At 37.6% G+C, this 25,306-nt stretch overlaps 1 protein-coding gene across 3 annotated transcripts in view; it reads left to right on the top strand.

Moving 5' to 3' along the window:
- LOC124797945 (voltage-dependent calcium channel subunit alpha-2/delta-3-like) overlaps nucleotides 1-25,306 on the top strand; it is a 314,695-nt gene that overhangs the window by 155,722 nt on the left and 133,667 nt on the right. For all 3 annotated transcript variants that reach the window (XM_047261087.1, XM_047261086.1, XM_047261085.1), the window contains exons 7-9: nucleotides 7,911-8,021; nucleotides 11,642-11,864; nucleotides 17,234-17,370. In XM_047261087.1, the coding sequence (XP_047117043.1) occupies nucleotides 7,911-8,021; nucleotides 11,642-11,864; nucleotides 17,234-17,370 (471 nt within the window). The remainder of the gene's footprint in view (nucleotides 1-7,910; nucleotides 8,022-11,641; nucleotides 11,865-17,233; nucleotides 17,371-25,306) is intronic.

Below are 25,306 nucleotides of genomic sequence, written 5' to 3'. Positions count from 1 at the left end.
TTCTGAAGAAGAGAAATTTGTTAACATCTAGTATAGTTTTAAGTGTCAGGAAGTCATTTCTGAAAGTATTTGTATGGAGTGTAGCCATGTATGGAAGTGAAACATGGACGATAAATAGTTTGGACAAGAAGAGAATAGAAGCTTTCGAAATGTGGTGCTACAGAAGAATGCTGAAGATTAGATGGGTAGATCACATAACTAATGAGGAAGTATTGAATAGGATTGGGGAGAAGAGAAGTTTGTGGCACAACTTGACCAGAAGAAGGGATCGGTTGGTAGGACATGTTCTGAGGCATCAAGGGATCACCAATTTAGTATTGGAGGGCAGCGTGGAGGGTAAAAATCGTAGAGGGAGACCAAGAGATGAATACACTAAGCAGATTCAGAAGGATGTAGGTTGCAGTAGGTACTGGGAGATGAAAAAGCTTGCACAGGATAGAGTAGCATGGAGAGCTGCATCAAACCAGTCTCAGGACTGAAGACCACAACAACAACAACAACAACAACAACAACAACAATTATAATCATGCAGTTACTCAGCAATATCTAGATGAAAACATTACATTCCTTCAAAGCACATTGAACTAATATGCTCATTACATTACAAAATTGACTGAATATTGTGATCCAAGCCAAAGCAATGACCATTTAATTATTCATGCTTTTCCGGAGAGGCATTGTCATATTGAACAATTGGGTTTCTGCCACTTATTCATGTCTTTCTTGCATGATATTTCACCTACAAGACTCACAGTCTTCTTGAGGTGCTGTTTGATGCTGATTCCAGTGTTGAACGAGTCTGGTATTTATGCCTATGTTGTGCTAGGTGCTCTTTGTGCTGTCCGCACTGCATCAGGCACTCTGTCTGTGGTATGCACTGTAGCGTTTCCTTCCACCTGCAGCTGTTTTGAATGCTGTGAGCCTACTTTGTGGTTATTATCCATTTTATTCTGTGATTGTTGGCATTTAAGCCCTGCTTTGATCTAGGACATTCTGTTACCATGGTGTACCATGTCAGTCATTCCATCCAAGGTCCATGCCCACCAGTAGCCATTCCTGGATGGAATGCCCAACATGATGCCCCATGTGTGTTTTTCTTTTTTACTGCTTCATATCTAAACAATCATCTGTTGAGTAGAAGGAGCTGTCATTCAGAAATTCTTTTAATTTGTTGCTAAATGTTGGTTGGCTATGTGTCAGAGTTTTAAAGTTATTTGGTAGATAACCGAAGATTTTTGTGGCAACATAATTCACCCCTTTCTGTGCCAAAGTCAGATTTAATCCAGAATAGGGAAGATCATTCTCTCTTCTAGTATTTTAGCTATGCACTTTGCTATTATTTTTGAAACAGGATAGGTTATAAATAACAAATTTCATATGTGAATATAAATATTGCAAAGGTGCTCTGAATGTCCAAAGTTCCTTAAATAAATGTCTGCAAGGTGATCTTGAGTGGGCTTCAGCTGTTATTTTGATTACACACTTTTGTGCAATAAATACTTTTTCTCTTAAAAATGAGTTACCCCAAAATATGATGCCATATGAAAGCAGCTAATAAAAATAGGCATATTAGGCTAATTTACTGATATGCATATCACCAAAATTTGCAATAACCCTAATAGCATAAGCAGCAGAACCTAAACATTTCAGCAGACCATTAATGCGTTCCTTTCAGTTCAATTTCTCATCAATGCACTTACTTACTTATCTATGGCTTGGGCCTTAGTGACCATATGCCTGCGCCACACTCCTCCTCCATTGTTCCCAGTTGTGAGCCTCCTGCCACCATTCGCCCACACCTAGTCTCATGTCCTCGGTGTTCTTGTCAGTATTGTCCTTCCATCTTGTCCGCGGCTATTCCCGCTACCTCCTTTCAGCTACAGCTTCCAGAAACACATCATGGGGCATCCTTCCTTCATTCATCCTTGCTACATGTCCAGCCCAGGTCAACCTTCTCCTTCCTATTCTTTTTATAATGTCAGGCTGTGCGTAAAGCTCTTTTAATTCTTGCTCTTTTTTTAATTCTCGATTACCTTGTTTGTGTATCTATCACGGGACCATATATTTTTTGGAGGATTTTTCATTCAAAAACAAATAGTTTCTCTTCATGTGTTCTCCTAAAGGTGAAGCTTTCACAACCATACATAACCACTGGCATAATCATACTTTGGTACAGCCTGATCTTAAAACTTCTTGACAGGGATCTTTTCTTCAGCACATCCTGAAGGCTAAAGTATGCTCTATTGCCTCTGACAATTCTTGCATTTATTTCAGTTTCACAGTGGTTCTAATCACTGCAGAGACCACCAAGGTATTTGACCTTTTGAATTGGAGACTGTCCACCCTGAGGGGGTCCCCATCTCTCGCTGCCTTGCTCAGGACCATGTATTCTGTCTTATCTTCACTGACTTGCAGGCCTGCCCTACTGTCAATCTTGCAGTACGAACCTGCCATTCTTCTGAGCTCTTCTCTACTACCGCTGATTATGCACACACCCAGAAATTTTGAATATTCTGCACTAGCAGTAGACTTCTGTTCAGAGTCTATATTTATCAATAGTTTTATGCCATTTGCTGTACAGAACTATATATACTGTGTTTTCTCAAAGTTTAGTTCTTTTGCAGATAACCACTTAATAATTTTCTGAAAGACATTATTTACAATCTCCTGAGCTATTTCTTATTTGTTGGATGAGATTACTATACTTGTATCATCAGTAGAGAGAACTAGCTTTGCACCTTTGAGAATATAAAGTGGCAAATCATTAATATATATTAACAACAAGGGACCCAAGACTGAACACTGTGGGGCACTGTTCCTGATACATCCCCAGTTAGAGGACTCTGCTGAGTTTTGCAGACTATCTGTACTGTTAACTTCAACTGTGTGCATTCTTTCAGTTAAATCTAAATTACATCATTAGTGCACTATCCCATTCATACCATAATAGAAGAATTTCATGATTCACAAAGTCAAAAGTCTTTGAGAGATCACAAAACATCTCAGTGGGTGATGTTCAGTTATTCAGAGCATTTAATATTTGATCAGTGAAAGCATATTTATCATTTTCTGTTGAAAAGCCTTTCCGAAAATTAAACTGACATTTTGTTATTCTTCATTTTTCAAAATATGCAAAGCTACTCTTAAATAAACTACTACTTCAAGAATTTTGGATAAAGCTGTCAGAAGTGAGATTGGATGGTGGTAGTTAGCAGCACACTTATTGTCCTTTTTCTACTAGGGTTTAACAAAAACATATTTCAGTCTATCCAGAAAAATGACCTGTCTCAGTGACGTACTATACATGTAACTGAAAATCCTACTTATCTGTTACTCTTTTGGAAATTCCATCAGTTCCATGTAAGCTTTTACATTTGAGTGAATTTAGTATTTTCTTAATTTCAGCAGGAGAGGTGGGTTGAATTTCAGTTTTAATAAATTGCATAGGTACTGCCACTTCTATATACAGCCTTGCATTTTCTAACCAACAGCTGGATCCTATTTTCTCTACAACACTTAAATAAATGATTATTAAAAGTGTAGTACTTCTGACTTTTTGTTGACTAACTTTTCATTGAGAGTAATAGAAATAGTCTTCCTGTGCTCTGAGTTACCCTGTTTCCCTTATAACAGTATTCCAAATTGTTTTAATTTCATCATCAGAGGTGCTAATCTCAGACATAATGCACATACTTTTGGACTTTTAAATAACTTTTCTTAATACAGTGCAGTAGTTTTATAATGTTAGACTGTTTCTGGATCACTACTCCTTCTAACTAGAAGATAAATTTCCCTTTTCTGTTCACAAGATATTTTTATGCCTTCAGTAAGCCATGGATTTTTAGATGGTTTCTTACAGATATTTTTCACTGTTTTCATAGGGAAACTGTTTTCAAATATACTCACAAACGTGTCATGAAATAGGTTAAATTTTAAATTAGCATCAGATTCCCTGTACACCTCATCCCATTCTTAACTGTTGCGAGCTTTCCCTAAAATCTGCAGTTGTTAAATTGTTAATTGACTACAGTATTTTGGAGGACTGTTTTGCATTACTGTATGGAACTATGTCATATACAGTAATTAGCTGTGCATCATGATCAGAAAGACATTTCTTAACAGAAAAAGTTTTTATTTGATTTAATGTATCTTCGTCTATAAAAATTTTATATTCCAGCGTGCTGCTTTTCTCTACTACCTAAGTATGAAAATCAATAACTGGCATCAAATTGAAAGAACTAACAAATACTTCAAGGTCATACTTTCTATCAGACTCTTTCAGAAAATCTACATTGAAATATCCACAAATAATAATTTGCTTCCCTCTGTCTGACAGAAAGCACAAACACCAAAGAATCCAAGGTTTTCAGAAAAAGCTGAAAATTTCCCAGTGGGGATCTATACACAGTTACAGTTACAAAATTGCCAATATTTAGTTTAAGCTCACAGGCACATGCTTCTGCATGTTGCTGTACAAAAAATTTCTTAGTATCATAAATTTTTCGCACTATGATAAATTTTAATATATATGGCAACTCCTCCTCCCTCCATAGTTTCTCTACTTGCATGTGCTGAAAGCTTATATTGTCAGGCAGAGTATATCTGTTCTAACCTCAGTGTTCTAATTTTCTAAACAAGCAAGAAGCTCATCTGCTTTGTTTTTTATCCCCTGATATTCTAATGCAATATACTAACATTATTTTTCACTGTTCTTTTATGAGAGTATTGCGATATTTTAACATCTCAAGTACCTGCTTGTCTGAGCTTCTCATTAAGCATAATTTCACTCAATGTTGACTCATTGGACACTGATCTTAGCCTAAAAAAAAGGTAATCCCATGAGTTTGTGCCCCCCCCCTCCCCCCCTCTTTAAAAATTTTGCTGTCATCATGGCCAAGTTACCCTTCCTTTTTCTCTTGAGCTGCAGGGCATGCCTTGTGAAGTCCCACCTACCAATAACATCAACAGGAACCAAAACTATGCCTAATAACATTAATATTGATAGCACTTGAATTCAGGATTTCAAGATTGCTCTAAATTGAAATTTTTAGGTTTATTGTCACAATAAGGCAATGTACAGTATTTTAACTATTTTTGTAAAAGTGTGTTTTCAGCTTTCTTAGAGGCATAGGAAAGTTCTATACTCTGCAAACTACTGTACTGTGAAGTGCAGGCAGAGGGACATCCCATTGTACCAGTTATTAGGGTTTTCCCTGTTCAGTTTACTGATGGAGTAGAGGAAGAATGATTGTTTTATGCCTCCTTGTGTGCATTACATAGTGGGCTGTAGCATATTCCTAGAGTCATCATTTAAGTTGGATCTTGAAACCCTGTAAGTAGACTTTCTCCAGATAGTTTGTCTGTCTTCCAGAGTCTGCCAGTTCAGTTTCTGCATCATCTTTGTGACACTCCCCCATGGGTCAAACAAACCTGTGGCCATTTGTGCTGCCCTTCTCTGCCATCAGGAAACATGATAGTCATGGAGTGTACATGGTATGTAACCAGTGTATAATACTCCTTTGCCATCATGGTGTCTTGCACAAGCTCCACTGGACCCAAGGATGCCCACGTGAATGTTATCCAGAGCATAATTGAGCTGCCACTAGCTTGTCTGCATCCCACAGTACAGGTGTCAAGGAGCTGCTCACATAGTATCGGGATTCATCAGACCATGCAATACTCTGCCACTGCACCAATGTCCACTGCCGATGGTCACATGCCCATTTCAGTCGTAGTAGCCAATGTCATGGTGGTAATATTGGCACATGCATGGGTCGTCGGCTGCAGAGACCCATCTTTCAGAGTGCTTGGTGCTCTGTGTTTTCAGATACACTTGTATTCTGCCCAGCATTAAAGTCTGATGTTAGTTCCACCACAGTTGACCGCCTGCCCTATTTTATCAGTTTTCCCAGCCTATGATGTCCAACAACTGTAATGAGTGGTGGTGGTCACCTAATCCCATGATATCTGGACATGGCTCCACATGTTGAAGACACACTCCGCAGCATTCCTCGTACACCCATCAAATTGTACTGTCTCAGAAATGCTCGTGCCAATCCTCTGGCCATCACCATCTGCCCTTGGTCAAACTTGGATAGATTGTGCGCCTTCCCCATTCTGCACACGCCCAACACGCTCACTGATACTACATTCACCGTGTGTGTATCTGACTGGCAGTCATTCATCACCAGGTGACACTACTACTGCTTGGATGGGTTTATATTAATAGTAGGTCGATGGTTATAATTTTCTGGTTGACCAGTGTATGCATCAACACCTACACGTTCTTCTGAGGAACATCAAATGAAGGAACCAGCTGATCAGTTCATTTACATTAGACATGATGCTAGTACTGTAATTCATTCAAACATACATACAGAAACAGAACAGTTCTGCACATCGAAGAATACTACACCAATGGTAAGTGTATCACACTGTGAGGAAATAGTAAATAGGGTGGAAAAAGTACATTTTGAACTGCTAAAATAGCTTAGTTCAGGTACACACGCACTTAGAATCGTTGCAAATCTTGGGGAGAGACAACTCAATAAGCCGACATATTTTGTGCATTTTCATTCAGTAATGTTTTGTGGAATAATGTTCAGATGCAACCCATCTTTAAGAAAGAAAGTCTTCATTGCTCAGAATATATGTGGTGCTCATCCACAACCATCTTGTAGACAGTCATTTTAAGAGTTGGCCATTCTGAATACTGCTTCACAGTATATTTACTCTCATGACATATGTTGTGAATAATCCACCACAGTTCAAAAGGGACAATGATGTACATAATTACAATAGCAGAAGGAAAATGATACTCATTACTCTACATTAGGGTTCTCTTTAGCACAAAAATGGATGCACAATGCCACAACAAAATTTTTATTGCTTACCCAGTAATATAAAATTTCAGATAGGCAGCAAAGTAAAATTTGAAAACATAACTGAAAAATAGAATGAAAAACCAGTCCAAGTTCAAATATTTTATTTTTCAATTGATGACTTGTGTTAGGTCGAAACCCATTAATTGACATAACGAAGTTGAAAATGGGATTTCTGAAGCTGTCAAAAAATGTGTAATGTACATTTACAGTGATACAGACACAAATCAGCAGCTGGACTGGTTTTTTGGTTTTTTGTTCTATTGATTAACAGAAGTTGCTGACCTAAGTTACTTCAGCATGCTGGAAGCTCACAAAACTGAAAAAGTTTCTCCTTGGCAATGTCTTCTGTTCTGTAAAAGAATATGTTTTATAGTAATGTATAAAATGTGGTGGGTAGGAACTACCAACTCACATCGGTATATTAAAGAAAACTTACAAATATTCAGCATGAAGCATATTTATAATTTAATTTGTGATGTGAATGTAAAATTAGTCATTCCACATCAATAAGATTTATCATGCAAAATGATCCATGGAACTAAGTAACTAATCAACCAACAACATACTCTTACTGCATGAGCATTTGATCGTATACTCAGTTTTCCTCAAAGCACCTTAAATACAACTCCATGGCCCCCCACCCTACACAACCCAGTAACAAAAGCAAAAGTTTGGTTAACAGACTTCATTTTAAACACTTTGATGTGAGACTTAATAATTTGGTGATGTATCCTCATTTAAATGAAAGAGGAAGAAATTAAATTGGTGTACAAAGTCAAGATTGGTAGATGTGTGTTGACTTTGATTAAACTTTTTCCTTGAGTTGAGGATTTCTCTCTAGAGTGTGGAAGTCAGCTGATTGGCAGAAGTCGAGTGTCAGAAATAATGTATTATGATTATCATCACAGTTTGGTTTCATTTATATTATTGACGCTGAAGTGTTCTCAATAAATGTTATACTTGTTGGAAATGTCATGCAAATGGCCCTGTACATTTACTTTTGATGATATTTCTTCTGTTTTTCAGGCTACTTTGGAAAATGTAAACACCCTGAAAGATTCTTTGGAAATAATTGACCCAGAAGGAGTTGCCAATTTTTCCCAGGCTTTTATTCAGGCCTTCAAACTTCTGGAGAAAGTAAGTGTGTTAATCTACTTATGTTATCTTTAACAGTAATGGAAATTCCTGGATGGAGCAATATGTAAAATAGGGGAAAGGTAAAACCACTCACCTATAGTGGACTGACGCATGGAGTGCAGAGACATGTAACATTCACACTAACTTTTGGGCTCATGATCTCTCCGTACCAAAAGTACACACATTCAAATACACAACCACACAGACACCCAAATGGACAATTCTTTGCCATGGTGAGACTCAGCAGTTTGCTAGACTTTGCTAAATCATTTGACAGAGAAAGAGCAAGGGCTCGAAAGCTAGTGTGAAAGGTGTATTCTATTATGTGTCTGTGCTCCATGCATTGGTCTGCTGTAAATCTCCAAGTTCTGGTATATTAATTCATTCTCCTTCATCTTTGGTGATACCTTATGAACAACATGCTTCCATACATTCTGGTTTAGTTTCCTCCTCCATCCTTTGATCACCAGTCTTACTAAAGTCAGTCAGCAGCTTTACCATCCATCATACACTTGCTATCACCTTTACCTCTATGAAAATATAATCCTTTCCCCATTGATGTGTGTCCTGTAATGCATTTTTCTTTAAGTCTTTAAATGACTGTCTTCAGTGTGATATAATGATTTCAGTGTATCTGGTGCTCATATAAGAGATTAATATTATTTGTTACATCTTAAAATTATAGTATTGTGCCTGTTTCACATTTGTAAATTTTTAAGTAATTTAATATTCAAAATGCATTTAAATTGTTTTTAAAAGTCTTCCATTTTTGCTGTTGTTATGCAGCTGCAACACTGTTTGAAAACTTAAAATCTTAACTTTTTACTCTATGTGTGTGTGTGTGTGTGTGTGTGTGTGTGTGTGTGTGTGTGTGTGTGTGTAAAACAATAAACATGAAAACAACAAACTGTATAAAGGTAAGAGCTCAACAGCACAGCAAAACTTCAAAGAAGTGCTGCTTATATGGCAATAAAACTGTACAACTGTTTACCATTTCATATATCAAATATCAACTTGAAGTTAAACAAACAATAAAACTGTTGCTTGGCGAAAGCCCTTCCTGTTCAGTCAGTGAATACATACTAAATGCAAAAAATTGGATACTGGCATACAGTGTAATAGGATTAATATGTGCATAGTGAGGTGGGCAGTAAATTCAAGATGGGTTCTTATGTATGATGTAATAGACATAAGGTATGTTGAGGTAAACTGTATAGTAGATAGGAAAAGTGTAGTTATGTATGATGCTTTTGTATTTAAAAAGATATACCCATGATAATTAAATAATTTATGTCATTATTACTTTGTAAAACTGACAATGCAGATAGGTAATAAGATTAAACAGCGGAAAGTCCAGAATGAAATAATCATAATATTAAGAAAAGGATAGATTGCTACTCACCACGTAGAGGTGGTGCTGAGTCAGAAAAAGATTAAAAAGATGCTACACACACACACACACACACACACACACACACACACACACACACACTTACACTAGCACAACTCCTAGAGCTTCTAGGTATAGCTGAACAGGGTGGGGGGGGGGGTTGATGGAAGGGATTGGATAAGGAGAGGAGAGGAGTGGAGAAGCAGAAAGAGGCTAGTGGTTGTGTTGGCAAAATAGAAGACTGTATTGTGCTGGAGATGGAGCAGGGAAGGGGATAGACAGACGAAGGCTCCAAGACTGAAGGGGGTGGGGGTGGGGAGTTACGGGAAGGAAGGATACACTGCATATTGCAGCGAGAGTTCTCTCATGCACAATTTGGAAAAGCTGGTGATGCTAAGGAGGAGCGAGATAGTGCAGGCTGTGAAACACTCGTTGAATTGAAACACATACTGGTGAGCAGTATGTCCAGCAACTGGGCAGTCCAGCTATATCTTGGCCACATTTTGGTGGTGACCATTCAGGTAGATAGCCAGCTTGTTAGCTGTCGTGCCCATGTAGATAGCAGAACAGTGATTGTATCTTTTGTAGATCATGTACCTGCTTGATAGGTAGCCCTGCCTTTTACGGGATAGGAGATGCCTTTGAGAGGACTCGATTAGGTGGTAATGGGAGGCTATAAGGGACAGGTGTTGCATGTAGGTCTATAGCAGGGATGTGAGTCATGAGATGGAGCAGGGGTGGAGTTGTGAGGGACAAGGATATTATGGAGGTTTGATGGGTGGCAGAATACCACTTCGGAGGGTGGGAAGGATACTGGGTAGTTTGTTCCTTGTTTCAGACTATGACAGAGATGGTTGAAACATGGTGAAGAATGTGATTCAGTTGCGCCGGTCCTGAGTGGTACGGAGTCATGAGAGGAGTGCTCCTTTGTGGCCGGATGGTGGGTATCTGGGAGGTGGTAGATCACTGGAGAGATAAGGCATGGCGAGATTGAGAGGGTAATTTCAGTCTGTGAATATTTTTTATAAAAATGTTCAGTGCAGAGTTTAAGCTTCCAATCATTTTTAGCATGATACAAAGAGGGAGGAGGATAAAACACTTTAGTTAATTTCCATAATACATTCTTAAAATAGTTGTCAGCTTTTGATCAAGACAGTTTTAAAATATTTGGCTTAGAACAATTAATTATCAGTTTCATATAGCAGTGTGGCTCAGTCGGTATGTATCAGGTAATATATCTGAAAGTAAAGTTCAATCCTCATTTGGTTCTAGGGTTTTTTCTGTCTGTTTTTCACTTCTGGTAATTATTTTTAATGTGATTAACAATGTCAAATTGCTCTGTGTTAGTCAGTTCAAATGTTGGAGGAAGGCGAGGCCATAGCACATCCAATAGGACCATGCCTAATAAAGCATTCTGGTGTTCAAACCAGCCTTACACTATTTTGAAGTAATTCTAAGGAGAAAAATAAAATATTGTCATATTCTGAAAATTTATTGCACGAGTCAGTTGTTTCAATTACTGCGTAGCTGCTTCCTTGTGCAGTGTTTTTAGCTGCTTACATGTGCAGCCTTTTTTCTGAGCAATTTCAGTGATAGTCTAATTTTAAATAGGCGTAAAGTGTGTGGCACAAGCGTGCAACCAGGCTAATGGCCTGACTGTAGGTAGAGTACAGCCTTTCTTTGCCACAGCACTAGGAGGGACCAGCTGACAAGCCCAGTGCCCCGGCTGTCTTTTACCTCCAGCAAACATCCCCGGAACTCAATTGATACCAGGCTGAGTGTCCTGAGGTGTGTCCTGGATGGACTGGAATGAGGAGAAATCCCTGCCTCTATCTGTGATGAATTTGGGACCTCTAGGGTCAGAGTCAAGTGTTCAATCCACTAGATCACCATGACCACAATTTTACTTTACTTAGTGCTTGTTTTAATTTTCTTCTACATACTTTTTCTAAGAGTATACACAATACATCATTTTATCCTGGTTTTGTTATTACTTACATAACACAGAGGAAACATTTAGATTTCTATTTTGTCAGAATATACTGTAAAAGCACTCTTTAGATAAACTAAAAGCTGTGCTGATTTCCATATGTACTTACTTAATGTTGCCTGTTCCATATGCCCGATGTGATAGATTTTCCAGCCATTGTTTTAATACGTACTGGAGAAATTTATATATCTCATGTTTGACTATTTTATCGTATTTATAATTGTTCATTTTCTTTTACAGTCTAGAAACGAGCGTGACTGTGGAGGAAATGGTACAAGACTGACCTGTAATCAAGCTGTGATGCTGATTACAGATAGTGTAACAGGGAACATAACTGAGGTTTTTGAGATATATAACCGTTTAAATAATGGTAGTACAATTCCTGTCAGAGTCTTTACATTTCTAGTTGGTAGAGAAGTTACAAAAGTCATGGAAATTAAGTGGATGGCGTGTCTAAACAGAGGTAAGCACGTGCGAAAGGTCAAGGACTACATCAACTTTTATAAGTTACCTGCTGTCATTGTTATAGTTTTCATCTAAAAATTTTCAATTTGAGTATTGCCAAAATTTACATGTTAACAACTGAGGAACTACTTGAATGAGAAAGCAATGGCTCCAAGGTCTGGAGAGCTAACAGTCACTAGGAGAACAGTGTTCTGAATCCGTGCCTTTCCGTACTGCATCAGAATGTAATATAGCAGCCAGTCAGCAACGTAAAGTCTTTCAGGCCTGATCACAGATGCTTTTTCTGTTCTTTTCTTTTCTTTTTTTTTGGGAGTGGGATGGGGTGGGGGGGGCAGAATAGACATAGTCCAAATTTTGATCCCTGTGACACTGTATTGGCTCTCAAGTGAATCTAGTTGTTAACTTCCAGTACTTACAATTTCCTTTCAATTATAAAGATTTGATGTGACCAGGTTTAAACTGTTGACCAGGTTTAAACTGTTGCCTTGTGAGAGCAAAACAGAATGGTCAAAGGATTTGCTTAGATCACAAAAGGGGTATCTCTGTGAGAGCATGGTCTTTTAATGACAATAAAATATCTCTCACTAAGACCGCCAGGGACAGCAGACCTTTGCATCCTGCAACCAAAGTGTGAGGTGCTTAACATCTTATTCAGTTCTTGGTCCTCAAACATCCACTGACACTCCATGTTATCATAGACTTTGACTAATACTGGTGTTACAGAAATTGGTCTGTAGTTGTCAGCCTCAGATTTGCTGCCTTTTTGGAAAAGTGGACTCACCTTGGATGGTTTTAGGGATCAGGAAAGAAGCTTTCCACAAGAGATAAATTTATTGAATACCTACAACTACATCTACATTCATACTCTGCAGTCCACCTTTTCTGTTCCACTCGCAAAGTGAACAAGGGAAAAATGGCTGACTGTATGCCTCTGTATGAGCCCTATTTCTTTTATCTTATCTTCATGGTCCTTATGCACAATATATGTTGGAGCCAACAGAATTGTTCTGCAGTAAGCTTTAAATGCTGGTTCTCTAAATTTTCTCAATAGTATTCCTGGAAAAAAATGTCGCCTTCCCTCTGAGGATTCCCATTCGAGTTCCTGAAGCATCTCCGTAACACTCGTGTGGTGTTCAGAATTACCAGACCAACTCTGAATTGCTTTGATGTCTTCCTTTAATCTGACCTGGTATGGATCCCAAGGGTGCTACAATATAATGTATTAGTTCCTTCGATAAGTTATTTGACGCTTTGTAAATATAGTTACTATTTCAATTTTTCATACCTTTGGCAACTGTAGCAGCTTCCTCTTGACTACCTCCCTAACGTGACTAAATGAAGATGTGACAGGACTGTGTTTAAGATTTGTGTTATAAGGATAATCCTTTTGTGTTACGTTAAGTTTATTGATAATCATTTTGATCTTACAGCCTACAGCTTATTGTTTTGTACTAGCATTCGGACTGTCTGATTCATCTTCAATAGTTCTAATGAATGACCATGCTCTTTTGCACTGCTCTTTTCAAGCCATTATTAGATTGGTATTGTTTCTTTGCTTACCCAAATGCAAATGTTTCCTGTGCTGCTTTTAACTAATTTTAAACTGTTCCTTAACTTAATTTCATTCTTTCACTTCATTCAGGAATTTTAGCAACAAGAGCTTACTTTTTTAGAATGTCAGATAGAAATTCTGTTCAGTCAGGTATCAAGAATCATATAATGCTGTATTAACTATTCATTCTCAGTTCTGTTTGTTTTAAACTGTATCATGGATTGACATTTATGAAAATCATCATAGATTACTTACCCAATTAGATTTTTTGAACACACTAGGGTTTATCTTCTTTTTTTTCTTTTTGTGTCACTACAGAACAGGATGAATTGCTGCTGCATCCTCTGTATGTGTTTCACTTGTTCTTGTTCCCAAATAAGGTAAACTGGGTGACAGGTAAAAAAATTTGGCTGGAATGAGATGGTCATTATCAAGAAGAGCATATTATAGAGGGCACGATCCTGTTTCTTTTGTTTAGAGGACTTAGGAAAAGGGCAGGATGTTTGAAAAATTGTGTATTCTTAAAAAGGCACTATTTTGAAAGCACAAATAGTTGGTTTTAGAAAAAAAATATTGGCTGTTCATTCCTAAAATAGGTATTTACTGAACCATCCTTGAAGCTGACAAAGTAGGTTAATTTCTTCAGAAGGACCATCAGTTCTAAAATTCAGTGAAATGTATAAATTATACTGGCACATATGAAATTTTAAGTGACCCAGTATTTAGTAACTTAATAGTCTTTAAACAAGGAAAATGTGGTTGTTTTCTTGCTCAGTACATTGTTCCTTATCCATCTACAGTGAAACCTTTGAATTACTGCTCTCTAACAGTGCCTCTTGCGAATAAAAATTTCCTATGTCATGTTTTTAGACACATTCTTTTCTCATTTTATACCAGTGTACCACAAGCAACACATGATTTATTCTGTTGAGGCTAAGGAGGTTCTGAGTTTTGCCTAGAGCTCTGAATGTAAATGTGATAAAATTCAAGCAAGGCAAGGGTATGCGATTAGTAATGCAACCTTATATTGAAAATAACTATGGCTTTCATTATATGGTTTTTATTTGGCACCTGAGTAGGAACATGCATACCCACTTTAACTATTTACACATGCATGCACGTTCACTCACACACACACACACACACACACACACACACACACACACACACACACACACACACACACACACAGAGAGAGAGAGAGAGAGAGAGAGAGAGAGAGAGAGAGAGAGAGAGAGAGAGAGAGAGCTTTATACAATGTTTATCAAAGTTGAGTTAAAGAAAAGTAAAGTGAAGTTGCATTGCATTAAAAGATGATCTGCACTTCAGTTAAAAATGAATGTAACAATGATATATTCTAAATTCTTTTTAGGTATAGCAGTGTGACAGAGAACAGCCCATATTCACCACATTTTATAGTAAATGATTTGTAGTATTGTATCTATTTGGACAGTCATTGCTTGTCTCTTCTTTACAACAGTTGTATAATAGGGATGGCAGCAAGCCAAGGTGACGTATGTGTTTACTGTAGCAGCCATTGTTCAACATGATGGGAATTACAGTGATCTTAAATCTTCCGTAGGATCCATGTTTCTCATACTAGAACTTGGTACCTTAGTAGCCAGTCAGTTATGACCGAATATCTGCCTTTAGTATTTGGATGACTCATCCCATTCTGCACCATATTTATCTCTAGTTAATAGCATGATAATGTTTTAAAGATTAGCAGCTGATACTCCTACATGTTCCTTTTCTCCATTGTGACTCGCAGTTAGGCAAACTTGCCTGTTATTTCATTTTTAGGAAAGCCTTAAAGAGCTTTTATCCAGCACATTGAAACGTCCTAATTCCTTATTGTTAGCTTTTGTACCAGGTTCAAAACACCATATGCCACTTGACGATTGCTTTGCCCACTACAGAGTTGTCTCAGTAATTCAGATGCTGATCCGGAATAAGAAAGGATAACAGTCGGAAGTTTCTCGATATGTAGAAGCAACTGCTGTACAACCATAAGCTCAACTCCATAATTATTATTTCCTTAGTCAGCAATAATTCCTCACCTCTGTGTCAGCAGTCATTTCCAGTAATCACAATCTTTGAATAGTCAGTGTAGTTAAGCTGTAATGAATACTATAAGGGTTTAATGCATCCTATTAAAATTAATCAATGTTTAAAGGTATTTTCCCCAGACAAGGGGTGACAAGTGTAAAGAATATTAGGCTTGATGGTAAAATGTAGTCTCACAGTAAATATGGATTTGATCCCCATAAGCTACACAGTGGGTTACAGTAAATGAAACTTCTCAGCTTAAAGTTGCACAGGGATTAACAAGCATGATGGATTTTAGCAAGAAATGTTTGCAGTCATGTTCCCTAGTACAACTGGAGGCAACTTCTTTACCTCATGTGTTCTAATGATGTCCCAAATATAGCTTGTGGAATAATTTCATTGTTTGCCATGCAGTTGTGGTCTATAAGTAAATTGCAGAAAGGATAAAACCATGTATTTACTCAAGGAATGATGTCATGGCAAGTGATGATTCTCCAATTTGCCGATTTCACGGGACTGTATAACCAAAAAGGGCACCGGGATATTGCTAACACAATACAGCAGGGTGCTTTCCGATATAGATGGCTGAATGTTCATAACGCAGTTGGAAGACAGCCTACCATTTATTCAATCTTCTAAAAGGTGCTGTCTCACGCACTGGATTTTATCCAAGCATTAGTAATTACTTAAAGCTGCCCTGTGGAAGGTCTTCTATATTCTCTTACGCTTGTCTCTCTAGTGGAGCATATTTCACCACCTGAACTTGCACTTTTGGTAACCACTACTCTAATTATTGGGAACATGCATATGGCTACTGATGGTCTCCTCCCCACTTTTATTATGTGTATATGTCCTCAGATAAAGGGAACACTGCAAGCAGTTAATACTTATTTGGACTGTGTTACTGTTTGCCGCACCATTCAACCGTATGAAATTTCTCTGAAAAAATCATTTTTATTTCAGTAGAAGGGAAACTTCGTGACAGATTAAAACAGTATGATGGTTTGGGACCCGAACCTGGATACTTGTTGTTCATGGGGAATTCTCTTACTGACTCTCAGTTTATCCATACATGACTCACAATCTTCCCTGATAGCTTCTATACTGCCAGTACCTTTCTTCCACTTTCCAGACCATGCAGGAGCTCTCCTGCATAGCTTGCTGGGATAGTACTTCTAGAAGAAAGCATACCATGGAGAAAAGGTTTAGTCACAACAATAAGTTGTTTTCAATTTTGAATCCTGGTCTTGCACACAGTATTAATCTTCCAGAAAGTTTTAAAATGGCCTTCAGTCTGCTGCAGAGTTAGAAATTCATTCTGGAAGTATAAATGACTGGAATTGTTTACACTAAAATAATTAAATTTCAGTAACCATTTGCAATAGACTACTTCCTCATATTAAAGATCAGCAGTTGTGCAGAATAGACTACCCTTTATGTTTTGCATTTCTCTTGTTGTGATACATTGAAGGTTAAAAGTTGTTTTCATTCCTGTAATTATGTGTTATGGGAAACCACAAATTGATAATATTAATAAAATGTTAGAAACATTTTACAAATTCAAATTTATTATGGTTACAAGTTACAGGCTATGCTATAGACATGTGACTACATTATGAATAAGAATGCACAATATCATCTTATGAGACACCACATACTAATTTAATAAGATGTTTTTTGTCTGCTGGTAACATTAGTTTTGAATTTAGTTTTCATTTTGTTTTTAAATTTTATTTGTTGTTGAAATCTTGCACATTTTCAATCAGGTGTATTCAAACACATTCAAAGTCTCAATGAAGTGCGAGAGACGGTGTTTCAGTACATCCCAATAGTTGCACAACCATTAGTCTTGCAAGGCGAGGTACATCCTGTTGTGTGGACCCATGCAGATGCTGATGTTGAGGTTAGTCAGATGATTCAAGCAACCTAAACTACAGAGTAGCATTTGCTTGTATTTACATAAATGATTTGTTTCTAAATTTACTGTCGTATAGTGTTGTGAAAAAAGATGAGTCAAGCAACCTAAACTACAGAGTAGCATTTGCTTGTATTTACATAAATTATTTGTTTCTAAATTTACTGTCGTATAGTGTTGTGAAAAGACATTTTTTTGTAACTGTAACTGTGTTTCTGGCTTTGGGCCATATGCAACACACACACACACACACACACACACACACACACACACAAAATAAAAGTATAAGAACTTGAGACTGTACTTTCCAGAGTGTGTAATGAGCAGCAAGAAAGTTAAAATTATGTATGTGCTGCAGAAAGGAAAAGTAACCCCCAACCATGGATTACAGCAGAGGCAACATGTATGAAGGGAGTCAGAAGTAATGTTAAGAAAAGAGATGGATGTACCAGAAAACAGAACATTTAATATTCTTAAGGAAAACTTTTGGAAAATGGGAAATTGTTGAAAGAAATAAAAAATTCAGGTTCTGAAACAGTGAACACTGCTAATTTGTAGTAAGAACATTTTTCTTGTTTAGGTTCACAGTTTGTTTAAAATAGTCAATTTGTTGATTCACATGAATCATAATGCACAGTAATCTGGTGTATTGAAGACATCATATATGTTGCCAGCTCGTGTTATGTTCGTGAGGTTACTCATTCATTGCAGTACTTACAGAACACAGTGGGACTGATGAATATGTTAGTTCTTTTCCTTTTGTTTCATAAATCTAGAAGCTTGCTCTATCTGTACTTCTTCAGTATTGTGACTCTTTTTTACAGTTTAATAATACATATGGAAGTCTCTGAACATGATTAAAAAAAGCATTTCCTTACTTTTTTCTGGAATGACAGATCACTGGAAAGTGCAGTTGATTAGAATTGAGAAAGGCAATTACTTACTTGCAGATTAATGAAGAGTGGCACATAGAAATTTAACAGACCAGAAAAAACAATCTGTTTCAAACAGTGGTATTGCTATTTTTCTAGTATAATTACACATTTTCATAACACTTCAGTGGTGGAGTATAGATGAATTAAGTTAATTATTTCTGAGGGAATTAGATTAAGAGATGAGACACTGAAAATAGTAAGCAAGTTTTGCTATTTGGCTAGTAAAATAACTAATGATGGTATAAGTAAAGGTACATTAAAATGTAGATAACAATGACAAGGAAAGCCATCCTGATAAAGAGGAATATAATGTCAATAAATATAAATTTAAGTATAGCAAATCTGTTTTTAAAGTATTTTGCTAGAGTATAGCCTTATAGGGTAGCAAAATGTGGATGACAAACAATATAGACAAGAAGAGAATAGAAGTTTTAGAAGTGTAGTATTTCAGAAGAATACTGAGGTTAGATGAGTAGATGGAATAACTAGTGAAGAGGTGAATCGGAGTGGGAAGAAAAGAATTTTATGGCATAACATGACTAAAATAAGAAGGATTTGATATGACAAACACTGAAGCATTAAGGAATAGTTAACTTTGTAATGGGGAGAAGTGTGGGGGAGGTGGGTAAACTATGTAGATGTGTAGAGCAAGGCATGGGTACAGTAAACAGATTCATGTAGATGTAGGATGCAGCAGGAGTTAAAGATACAGAGAGACCTGCAAGAAGCAGGCTGGTGGGCAAAGCTGAATCAACCCAGTTTTTGGATTGATGACTAAAATTATATAATGGGAATAATAACCTTACAGTATTACTGAATGTTTAAAACATAAAAACCTCAATTATAAGTTCTACAAAAAACACTAAATGTGTTAATACAACTGCAGAATAAGTTTAGTTAACTGCGTGTCAACTTTAGCTATGATAGAACATGTATAAACAGCAGTTTTGTGTCAGGTGGAATGGGTGAGAGGAAAAAGACGTGGAGAGGGAGAGGGAGGGGTGGAATGTAGGGTGTCTGATGGCTGGCAAAGGAACAGTGTAGGAATAAGGCAGTGTCACAGATAGGAAACTTCATACATGGCTCATAATGAAGTGGTGGATTGAGTTTGGAAGAAGTGAAGTGAGGTAGAACAGAGGAAAATGGATATCACAAGAAAGAAAAGTGAGAGTGTAGATTAATGGAACAATGTAAGGCAAAAGGGAACAGAGAGTAGCAGAGATAGAGGCAGGAAGACTGAGGGATTGGCCAATAGTTGTAAGGACATTTTCTGTCTATGTAATTCAGACAAGAGTGTATATGGGGTGGGGGTGGGGGGTGGGATGCTGATGCTTGGGTCATGAAATAACAATTAAAGTGGAGCATGTTGTGCTCAGTGAAATGCTCTACCACTGCGTGGTCAAATGTGTTCTTGGCCACAGTTTGTTGGTCTTCATTCATTTGTGTGGACAACTAGTTGGCATTGTTGCATACATAGTAGTTAACAACAGAGTTGGAATACGACCTTTACAACTTTAACAGGTGGCCTTGCCTCTTTTAGGGTAGGAAATGTATGTGACAGGACTGAAGGAGGACATTGTATGAAGGCTCAGCAATATTTCAATCCTTTCGTTATGCCTGTTGACCAGTCAGCACCTCAGATACGTGGAGAGTGGTTACTTCTTGCCTTATTTAAATTTCTGCCCATCTTCCAGTATTAAGTTAAACAGAAACAGTTTGAAATAGAGCAGTGACAAACTTTCCTAAGAATCTGATGAAGTATACTGTCATAAAGTTTACAATACATTGTTGCTATATTGGCATACGTGTCAAAACATATTTTGGGTTTTGTGAACATTGTGGAATAAAGAAAAAAACATTAACAGTAAAAAGTGTTTGTCAAGAACTGCAAAAAGAACACATTACAACACTGCAGTGAAACCAGAACGCCTCTATGCAAGTGAGTGCCTAACACTGTAATATAGACACAGTGAAAGTATTGAAAAGAATTATTGTCAAGAAAAATTTAAGTTCAATAAGTAGCACAGAGGCCTGGAAGTTCAGAAACCACAATGAAATAAATCAGTGCATAGAAGACTGATATTTTTTGAGCATTTGTACAGAATCCAGGATAGTAGGCTAACAAACAGATTTTGAAGCATTTTTGGGACAAGAAATTAACATCAAGCTGGATCAGAGAAGTTGCACAAGATTTAATTATACAAAAAATAAACTACATGTGCACTGCTGCTTACAAATGTATTTTAATTTTTAAAGAGTGCAGTTGTTCACTGTTAAGTTCGCAGATAGACAATGATAACAATACAGATACATACACAAATATTTATAATTTTAAGGGTCCTGGCAAATGTCAACAGTGACTTGTCATAGCCAAAATGACTCATTCTTGTTAAACAAAACTGCAGCAGCTGCTGAATAATCCTTTTGTTCATACAACTTATTTTACTGCCTTAATTTGCATCATCTGGTACATCAGACTAGAAAAAACAGAGATTGGAGGAAAATTTTAAAAATTGTGACGAGGTCTCAGCGAAATCACTTATGTTGCTTCAATGATGTTTACATACTAAATATATGAACTGGACAATAAACATCAAGAGAACAAGAATTTCGGGTACACAATAAGTAGAATACTCACATTCAAATCATTTAGAATGAAACATGGAGATTATTAGACACCTCCATCACTCTCTGTCTCAAAACGTCCTTAAAAGCAATGGCAGTCAAAGTACGAGTGGTGGAATGAAGGAGATGGCCATGGTAAATGTCTCAAATTCCAGAAAGAAACATGGAGGATAATATAATAAAAGTATGTCAAATTGGACCAGGGGCTGGATAAAATTCATAAAATCTGTTAAATCATGCTCACCCACGGATATATATTCGACAGCTGCCACAGTTTTGTTTAGCAAGAAAGCATCCTTACAGCTGTGGTTGCTCACGATATAAAATGTTTTGTCAAAAGACTCAGTTATGTTCAACCAGATAATGATGCTGAAATTAGTTGTTGAAAAAACTGAAATACTATATTGTAGCAGAAACATAGGTACTTTGAGAAATGTCACTGTTCATCCTCAAACGCTACTCAGCTGCTATTTTTATTTACTTTGATTATGTATCTTTACGCAGAACTCGATCAGACTTCTATATGCTGGGAAAATTAAAAAACCTGTAGAATATGAACATCGACATTGATTGAAATTTACGTAGTCCAGGTCAAATATTCTAATAAATTATAACAAGATTGGCTAATAAGGTATTCTTTCACTGTGTTTTTGAATATTCAAATTTGAAATTTTATGTCTGATGCCTGTTGTCAGCTTGTCATACACTACTGCACTAGAATATGAAACTCCATTTTGATCCCTAGACTGGGATGCATAGCCAATATGAAAATTATTTTTATTTCTAATATTGTTTGTATGAATTTTGTGGTACATCCTAAATTAATCTTACTGTTGATCACAAATAGCATCAAGAAGTAAAAGTAAATGTATTACAATGGAAATGTAAAAATTCCAAAGACCCTGGAGGCTTCTATAAGATGTCTGGTTATCAACTTTACATAATATTTTTACTGCACCCTTCTGTAGAATAAATACATTATGACCTTTGCCGCATTGTTAAAGTAGTTCATTTTGCAGGACAGTACTGGGAGAAAAAGTGCAAAGCACGTGAGCAGTCTTGTCTTCACATCACTACCACAGGCAAGATTCTCAGATGCAAAACAAGCAGAAATGAGAGTCCTGCTTTACTTATAAATTTGACAGTGCCACTGCAGTTCATCATCACATGTTTTCTTGGAAACATTACATGTGGAGTTTCATCTAGTGATGTCCACTGATCTGTCCCTCTGATACCTATATGTCATTTTGATTTATTTAGAATTGCATAATATGAGTCTTCTTAAGAGAGAAATTGCTTGCTGTCAAACAGTTGTAAGCCTTTTCTACATTCCTGCTGGCTGTCTGTGGTATGGATGTAGTTGGGCTCCTTACCAGTGTACTTGCACCATCAAGAGACAGTTTTTGAGGAGTCTTCCATTGTCCCTGGTAAATCATTCGTAATTATAGGTTATTAACTAGAGTGGGTTAAGTAGTGAACTTTGCAGGACACCAAGCTTGATGTTTCCCTATCGCATATTTTCTTTTATTCCTGTGATGTCATTTGTAATGGTGACTGTCAGTTTTCTACTGTGGAGATTTGACACCATCCATTGAGGGGGAATGCCTTATATACTTTAATATTGTTCTTTTTGCCAGTAGAATTTTATGATTTACACAACTGAAAGCAAGTACACAGAAAATGCCAGTTGGATAATTGTTATTTAGTTCTACCAGAGTTGAGTTCGTGAGATAATGTATTGCTTTCTGAATGTAGAGAATCCTTTACAAAATTCAAACTGGTCCATTGTTGAAAGGTTATTTTCAGAAGAGTGATTCAATATTCTGTTGAAAGCTACCTTCTCAAAATTTTTTGAGAAAATCAGGAGGAGGTAGATGTGTTGTCTGTAATTAGAGATCTCTTGCTCCAGTTTTATGAATTGGTTTTATCATTGCATATCTCAGTCTTTCAGTAACTACAGCTTGACTCATCAACTGATTACAAAGGTAACTGCAGGCTTAGAGTGTGTCTATCAAGGCAGCACAAAACTTCAGTACCTCTTTAAAATTTCATAGCTAGAAGAGTTACTTTTTTCAGTGGCATGGTTTTTGTGATTACTGTGATGGGCAGTTTGGGATAACTGTTATTTATTGGTGGAGGCTGCAGTACATACGGAAGTAAATTTAATGGTTTCAGTGGGCCATTTCTCCTCCCTGTGTTGTCAGTGCCTGTTAATATGAAGAGTGAACAGAGTTTAGTGGCTAATGATTTGAAGGTAACAGCATCTGTCTTGCTTCTACTGTCACCAGAGAGTTTCACTGTGCTGTAAGCCAGATGGAAGATCCTTCATTAAACAGTTTGTGATCAGGGTTGCTTTCTCACTAAGTAACACAAAATTAACATTTTCATTTTACCAGTGAAAATGCTAAGCTATGACTTGTGAATAAATTTTAATTATTTCTGTACTTTATTTTATCTAATAAAAATTATACTCAATATATACAGGGTGTTTCAAAAATGACCGGTATATTTGAAACGGCAATAAAAACTAAACGAGCAGCGATAGAAATACACCGTTTGTTGCAATGTGCTTGGGACAACAGTACATTTTCAGGCGGACAAACTTTCGAAATTACAGTAGTTACAATTTTCAACAACAGATGGCGCTGCAAGTGATGTGAAAGATATAGAAGACAACACAGTTTGTGGGTGCGCCATTCTGTATGTCGTCTTTCTGCTGTAAGCGTGTGCTGTTCACAACGTGCAAGTGTGCTGTAGACAACATGGTTTATTCCTTAGAACAGAGGATTTTTCTGGTGTTGGAATTCCACCGCCTAGAACACAGTGTTGTTGCAACAAGACGAAGTTTTCAACGGACGTTTAATGTAACCAAAGGACCGAAAAGCGATACAATAAAGGATCTGTTTGAAAAATTTCAACGGACTGGGAACGTGACGGATGAACGTGCTGGAAAGGTAGGGCGACCGCGTATGGCAACCACAGAGGGCAACGCGCAGCTAGTGCTGCAGGTGATCCAACAGCGGCCTCGGGTTTCCGTTCGCCGTGTTGCAGCTGCGGTCCAAATGACGCCAACGTCCACGTATCGTCTCATGCGCCAGAGTTTACACCTCTATCCATACAAAATTCAAACGCGGCAACCCCTCAGCGCCACTACCATTGCTGCACGAGAGACATTCGCTAACGATATAGTGCACAGGATTGATGATGGCGATATGCATGTGGGCAGCATTTGGTTTACTGACGAAGCTTATTTTTACCTGGACGGCTTCGTCAATAAACAGAACTGGTGCATATGGGAACCGAAAAGCCCCATGTTGCAGTCCCATCGTCCCTGCATCCTCAAAAAGTACTGGTCTGGGCCGCCATTTCTTCCAAAGGAATCATTGGCCCATTTTTCAGATCCGAAACGATTACTGCATCACGCTATCTGGACATTCTTCGTGAATTTGTGGCGGTACAAACTGCCTTAGACGACACTGCGAACACCTCGTGGTTTATGCAAGATGGTGCCCGGCCACATCGCACGGCCGACGTCTTTAATTTCCTGAATGAATGTTTCGATGATCGTGTGATTGCTTTGGGCTATCTGAAACATACAGGAGGCGGCGTGGATTGGCCTCCCTATTCGCCAGACATGAACCCCTGTGACTTCTTTCTGTGGGGACACTCGAAAGACCAGGTGCACCGCCAGAATCCAGAAACAATTGAACAGCTGAAGCAGTACATCTCATCTGCATGTGAAGCCATTCCGTCAGACACGTTGTCAAAGGTTTCGGGTAATTTCATTCAGAGACTACGCCATATTATTGCTACGCATGGTGGATATGTGGAAAATATCGTACTATAGTGTTTCCCAGACCGCAGCGCCATCTGTTGTTGACAATTGTAACTACTGTAATTTCTAAAGTTTGTCTGCCTGAAAATGTACTGTTGTCCCAAGCATATTGCAACAAACGGTGTATTTCTATCGCTGCTCGTTTAGTTTTTATTACCGTTTCAAATATACCGGTCATTTTTGAAACACCCTGTATATAAAACAAAGAGGCTGTGACTTACCAAACGAGAAAGCACTGGTAGATAGACACAATAAAAAACACACAAACAGACACACAAATTTCAAGCTTTCACAACCCAAGGTTGCTTCATCAGGAAAGAGGGAAGGAGAGGGAAAGACGAAAGGATGTGAATTTTAAGGGAGAGGGTAAGGAGTCATTCCAGTTCCAGGAGCCCACACACACACACACACACACACACACACACACACACACACACACACACACACACACACAAAAACAGGTCTGCTTTTGTGTATACGTGCGGATGGGTATGTGTGTGTGTGTGTGTGTGTGTGTGTGTGTGTGTGT

The sequence above is a fragment of the Schistocerca piceifrons genome, chromosome 5 (assembly GCF_021461385.2).
Source record: "Schistocerca piceifrons isolate TAMUIC-IGC-003096 chromosome 5, iqSchPice1.1, whole genome shotgun sequence".
In the NCBI taxonomy this organism is placed as follows: Eukaryota; Metazoa; Arthropoda; class Insecta; order Orthoptera; family Acrididae; genus Schistocerca; species Schistocerca piceifrons.
Note: the sequence above shows the minus strand (reverse complement) of the source record. Positions and strands in the feature narration are given on the sequence as shown.